Source organism: Alligator sinensis, unplaced genomic scaffold (genome assembly GCF_000455745.1).
Source record: "Alligator sinensis unplaced genomic scaffold, ASM45574v1 scaffold444_1, whole genome shotgun sequence".
NCBI lineage: Eukaryota > Metazoa > Chordata > Crocodylia > Alligatoridae > Alligator > Alligator sinensis.
Genome location: NW_005841886.1, coordinates 4,363,268 through 4,369,871, shown reverse-complemented (window position 1 = coordinate 4,369,871; position 6,604 = coordinate 4,363,268). Strand labels below are relative to the sequence as shown.

The following is a 6,604-nucleotide window of genomic DNA, read 5'->3' as shown; positions in this document are numbered from 1 at the left end:
GGTGGCGCGGGGGTGCCAGCCATGGGGAGGCTGGGGGAGCAGGCAGGGGATGGGGCCTGGCAGGAGGCTCCCATGGTCCCCTCCCCACTCCTCCAGCCTTCTCTCCCCCATCCCCTACTTACCAGCTCAGAGTCTGGGTCCAGCTCCCTGCTGCACTGTGCAGGGACTGCCTGAATCGCCGAAGCTCTCCGAATCTTTTCCGAATCGATTTGGAGAACTTTGAATCAATTCAGAACTTTTTATTGGTCCTCTGATTAAATTTGGATTTGGAGATTCGGCCACCGAATTGGGCCGAATCTCCTCCAAATCGAATCAGCACCTGAAGCTTTGCACAGCCCTAAGGGCAACCCTTGCTACTCTTCCTAGATCCTGCTTGTAAGACTGCAAGACGATATTCAGTATAACCCTACCACTCGAGAAGCAATGAAGGACAGCAATAGTCTCTCCCTTCTCCATCTCTTGCATATACTCTGGCCCTAACCTCATTCAGGTGCCTGAGTTCTCAAAAAGAGCTCTTGGGGGTGGGGGAATCGTCTGCTGAAGAGACACAGTGGAAAGTGAGCCTCTTCTGGCATAGCTAGGTATCCCTCCCTTCCAGAATTTCCTCCCCACCATCGGAGCTGGAGTCCTTGTTCCTCAAGAAATCAAGGATTCCTATCCTCATTCTGTGTGTGCTCACCATGCATGGAGCTAAGGGCAGACATGGAGGTGGCCAAATATTGCTGAGACAGGCCAGGGGATGGGCTGACTCCACTTGTCAAAATGCCCAGAGGTGTCTGGGCTCACCAGGCTTCCTTGACCATTTCCGGGAATGCCAGTGGGAGGTGTCCATTACTTACTTTGTCCAAACACAGGAGCATGGGGACGCTCACAAAGATGACCAGGAGAATGGACTGGATCATGATGATGGCATCTTTCAGCGTGTTTCGGTTCTGGACTTGCTCAATGGTGCTGAATCCTATAAGTATGGAAACATAAAAAATTGGACACTGTTAACCCTTTGCAGGGTGATTCTCACTGACAGGTGGTGAATAAATATGGGGTGGCTGGAGTCTTGTGATGAAACAGGTTTGAGGGCCTAAGAGGATACCAGTAGATGTGATACTGAAGACTGAATGCCCTGTGTGATTCAAGCCTGTAGCAGGTATATTCATGATGGCTGTGTAAGTCCTACCCACAAAGCAAGTTATCAGAACTTCACACACTTTACCTTGTGTCAATGGGGTTATTTTTCCACATCCCTTCTGGAAATACAGTATGATCATAATTTCATATTAGTAATATGACTGCCTCATTCATGATCAGCCTCATTGCTCTGATCATGGCATAAAACCAGGAAGACATTGCCCCTGCCCAAATGTTTGGATAATTTATTTCCAGTGCACAGCCTCATAAGTTCAGGCTGATCCCCAGATTTTAAAGCTGGAACAAGATCTTCAGTCCTCCAGGATAATTTCCTGTTGAGCACAGGCAAAAGCCCCTCACCTAAGGATTCTGGCATTGAGTCACATACTCAAAGGTTGTAGTGGGACATATCCTGGATGGGGTCTGACAGAAGTAAGTCAGATCTGAAATAATTTAGAAACCAGCCAGAGAATGGGTCCTTTTACAAACAGAACTCAATGCTCCTAAGGCAACTTCATCAGTGTCAATGGCATGAGGTGCCATCACTAAACATGATCAGAGAGAGTGTAATTTGTTACCAAATTCAAATTCAGCCTGACACGACATACCCTGACAGATCTGCAACCACTGTTAATGGAAAGGGCTCATTTGCTATTGTTCTGCACACTTATTTCCCTCCTGGTATTATGGCTGCTAACTTATTCATGCAGATGGTTATAGTTGGATTGGCAAAAGATCTGAAAGGGAGCACATTGGAATGTGAACAGGATGCCAAAATCCTTTTGAAAATCCCAGCCTCCAGGGTCTGAACAGAAAATATTTAAAAAAAAAAAAATTAAAAATCTCTATGACTAGATAGATAGATAGATAATGCAGCTCACCTATTACTTTGAGTTCACTCCCACATTTGTGTTTCAGTTGCACAGACCCCATAAGGCTTGCATTTTCACACAGGTAAATGCCATTGTCTTCATATTGGATTTTATTGATGGTCATCTCCAAAACTGTATCTTTCGAAACCACTTCAATCTTTGGCAAAGTACTTCTGATCACCTGGGGGATATCATCTTGTTCACTCATTTTGTACCACCGGATGCTGCTACCATTTTGGTGATGGCAGATGAAGTGAACGTTGGTGTTCTTTTTGGCAGCCACATAGCGAGGGTATTGCTGAAATCTTGAGCAGGATGTAACTAAGAGGAAGTAAGAACAGTCCAGGGTTGGGAGGGAAATGAGAAAAATGGATATTTGTAGGCCTTCAAGTGCTTCCCCAGGGGGTCTTGAGGTAAGAGGAATTTTAATATGGTTATTGTTTCCACGTGCTTTCTGGTCAAGATCTGGCAATTGCTGACCAAATGCCAAAACGTGTATCAGTACAAAATGAAGGACCAAAAAAATATGTACATATCCAGAAGGGGCTTTGTCTCAGCTGGAATTTTGCTGGACACAAATTGAGCGCAGGACATGTACAAACAGTCCTCAACACCCGTGGAAATTAGAACCTTAGGGTGTGTCTATATGGCAATGTCAGTATGTCCTGAGAGGGATGCCTCTGAGCATGCTGTGCCTACCTGCATACACTTGGCTGCTCCAAGCCTGGAAATGCAGTGGTGAAACCACTCCCATAGTATCTCCAGCATCCACTGTCGGGCACACTGGAAACAGATCTCAAGAGGAGCAGTGGTGGGATGTGACCCACAGAAGAGGAGAAATAAGCTTGTCTTTAAAGGCTGTTAGCATCCTTCCACCTGTAACAACCAGCAGGTTCTTGCAGGTTGGAACGTGAGTTGTAGTGGGGATGATTTGGAGGGTGACATCAGAAACACCATGGCCATGGAGAGTTTCATAATAGCTCCAAGAACCTACTGTCTCATGGCTGCAAGCATGAGATCCAAGGTCTTATTGTCCAATTGGAGTCCCTTTATTATTGCACAGAGCTCTGAGCATGAAACACCAGCCTTAATGGGTAGCAAATAGTCTAATAGCCATGGATTGTACTTTCTTCCACAATTATTCCATGCAATATTCTGCAGCAAGGTGACCTTTAGGCAGAGGTTTTATTTAAATAGGATATTCTCCAGAAGACTTAGACCCAAATCCAACAAGCACACACTTGCTGGACTTGGCTCCATTGAGTTCAATGGATACCTTTGCTATAAGCATGTTTGAGTGTTTGTTCAGAATCAGGGCTTCACGTTCTGCCTATAGTTTTCACATTTTCTTTGTTTCTTTACCTGACAGATTTGAATTTCATAGCAGACAAATAACTTGCTTGCCATAACATTTGTTGGAACTCCCTTTTTTTTTCTCTTTAGAAAATTTTTGGGCAGAAACTGAAACAATTCAAACTCTTTCAGGCAAAACCAGAATACTTCACTGGAATTACAGTTCAGATGCTTTATGCTCCTATCCACTTCTATACTTTGGGCTCCTTGGTTGGACTACAGGTCCCATGATGCAGTATGCTCTCCCCTGTCAAAGCAGGCTGTGCATCAAGGTAATCCTTGGTCCTGATGCCACAACCTAGTGGTTTGGTTGGGGAACCTGTCCTATAAAAAAGAATTGGTTTTCAGCCTCTTAATGAAAAACATAACTGCTTGTGGAATGCAGGGACTTTCTGTGAAGTTGTTTGTTTAGAGGAGAATCCAATTTTCCCATGAAAAACAGTTTCAAGGGAAAAGTTTTGCTTGCCCTAGATGTAATTACTTAAAACTAGTCATAATATTTCTTTGAAGTGGTAAAAAATGTGCTCTATGCTTAACCTGAAACAACTTTTAAGAGATTAATAATTAAATGCTAACTTACCAAGTTACACACTTGACATTTGTAGTGCTAAAGTGATGTTGTAGCTATGATGGTTCAGGAAATATGCAAGTTATCATCCACAAAAATCCTTGCTTCTTGAGTACTGACATTATAATTTTATTGAATTCAATTTGAATAATTCCTTATAGTTGAATTTAGTTTAGTTGCTTCACAAAATCACGAGCATTTTATACCTACATCTTTTTAATGCAAACTGTTTAGAGTCGCAAATTTGGCTACTGAATTTTTTCCTTTCCCCATGTTATTTCTCTTTTTCCTAATTAAAAAAAGGAATTATAAAACCACAAATGACTGGGAAAAGACAGACAGTTCAGTACCTAGATTAGTGACTCTAAGCAGCTTACATTAGAGGGGAAAAACCTCCAGTAATAGCTTCCATGACATATCACATGACATTAATAACAGAACAACGCATAAACCTTTAAAAACCGTTACACAAATAGCACTACAGAGTTAAATTTATCTTGATTAATTCCAGCTCAGTGCTCAGTATGTGCCCTCTCATTGCAGTTAGGGGTGATGACCTACTTTAAAGTTCCTTTTCTAAAGTTGGTGGAAAATGCTGCTCTCTAGAAGCCAAACCATGACATCTTCACTTGTAATGACTCATAAATGACCCATCACTTGCTCACATCTTTTTTTTTACACTTGACTCTTCTTTTCTTTTAGCATGTTTTGCTTCCTGAGTTTTGTGTTGCCACTTGTTGACGAGTTTCCAGGCTGATTTCGCCTACAGCATTTGTTATTTATAAGTTAGCTTACCAGAGGAGAGGAAACACCAGAAAGTCAGAGAAGTAGGGCTGGAAGGGACTTCCAGAGGTCATCTAGTTGTACAACTTGCCTGAGACAGCATCATCCCTATCCAAACCATCCTATATAACTCCATTGTCTAACCTCTTAGCAAAACTACACAGTCACATTGGACACAACACAAGGCATAACACCCTAATCTGTCACAGGTAGAGCAGGGGGACAGTCGCAGCTAACATCATGGTGCCACAAAGGTTGTTAAAGTACACTTGAGAGGGTTATGCCCACTCAGAGGAAGGCAAAACCCCCACAGTCCAAACCAGTCTGACTATAGTGTAAAAATTATGTCCTGACCTCAAATATGGCAATTGGTCTGATCCTTAGTGGAGCTGCAGGACCCTCTAGCCAGGAACCCCTGGGTTGAAGTCCTAGCAGGAAGATTTGCATACCCCAGGCACAATTCCCAGCCTTGGCTACCTCCAAAAACCAGTCTCTCTGAGGAAGGATTAAAAAAACCCTGACACATACAGCAGGAGGAAGGGAAAAAAATGCTCAGCCCCATGTGGTTAACTGGTAAGTCCAGAAACATGGGAGATTCCCATAGTAAAACAAAGGCAGATCTATGGTTGTATCATCCCTGACCAATGCCTGTCCAATCTCAGCTTGAACACCTCTAATGATGGAGATTCTACAACTTTCCTAGGCAGCTTTCAAATAGTGAAGAAGATATTCCTGATATCCAATCTAAGCATACTTTGCTACAACTTCACATCATTGGTCTGTATCCTACTCCCTGCATCAAGGGAATAAAGGTGTTTTCCCTGTTCTTTATGGCAGTCCTTCAAGTTTTGAAGACTGCTATCATAACCCCCATGAAGCACCTTTTCTGCAAGCTGAATTTGCCTATTTCCTTCAACCTCTCCTCTTACAACTTGCCTTCCAAATCCTTTATCATTATTGTCACCCACTTCTGGACTTTTATTGAGTCTGTAATTTACCAGGACTCCCAGATCCCTCTTTGTAGAGTAGCCATCCAGCCAGGTGTCACTCATTTTGTATTTGAATTTTGAGTTTTCCTCCTAAGGTATAGCACCTTGCATTTGTCAGCATTGGATTTTATCCTGTTAGCTCCAGCCTAGCTTTTCAATCTGTCATGATACTTCCAAATTGCATTCCTGTTCCTCAAGGTGTTCATACTCCTTCGCAGTTTCATGTTGTCTGCAGATTTGTTCAAGTATCTTTCTATGCCAGCCTCCAAATCATTAAGAAACATGATGAACAGCACTGGGCCCAGGACAGGCCCCTGTGGTGCTGCACTTGAAACCTGCCTTTCTGACTTGGGTCCATTTATAATTACCCTTTGCTTGTGGCTGTTGAGCCACCTAGCCAGTATTAGGTGTGGCTAGTGCTTTTGCCTAGCTGCACCTGCTGCCTCCTGCCACCCTGGAAGCTTTGCAGGGACCTGATCCTGATGGACCAACGCTCCCCTGTGTCCATTGGCAATGCGTAGGGGGTGCGTGTGGGTGGATGTGTAGGGGGTGCACCTCCTGGAAGCACCAGCCGCAAAACCGGAAATGCACTTCTGGTTTCGCCGCTGGCTTGGCAATTGGCCGCTGGTGATCAGCCGGGCTGGTGATTGGCCACTGGGGGATCCCTCCCGGTCGGCGATCTGGTGCCCCCCCAAAGACTGGGCAGGCAACTGACTGTGTTCTGTCACTCCTCACTGCTCAGGAAGCTCCACTGGGCCTGATCTGGACTTCCCCAGAGTCCCTATGATGGCTGCCCTGCCCTAGATTCATAGATTCATAGATGTTAGGGTCGGAAGGGACTTCAATACATCATCGAGTCCGACCCCCTGCATAGGCAGGCAAGAGTGCTAGGGCTAGAGGACACCAGCGAGATG

The 6,604-nt window shown here is 44.2% G+C and overlaps 1 protein-coding gene across 3 annotated transcripts in view; it reads right to left on the bottom strand.

Moving 5' to 3' along the window:
• Positions 1 to 6,604, bottom strand: part of CD79B (CD79b molecule) — a 23,502-nt gene that overhangs the window by 6,575 nt on the left and 10,323 nt on the right. For 2 of the 3 annotated variants that reach the window (XM_006017867.2, XM_025196918.1), the window contains 2 exons: positions 2,007 to 2,318; positions 840 to 958 (listed from right to left, as the gene is read on the bottom strand). In XM_006017867.2, the coding sequence (XP_006017929.1) occupies positions 840 to 958; positions 2,007 to 2,318 (431 nt within the window). Of the gene's footprint in view, positions 1 to 839; positions 959 to 2,006; positions 2,319 to 2,696; positions 2,839 to 6,604 lie in introns of those variants that run through there. The other variant, XM_025196919.1, reaches the window with a different exon arrangement.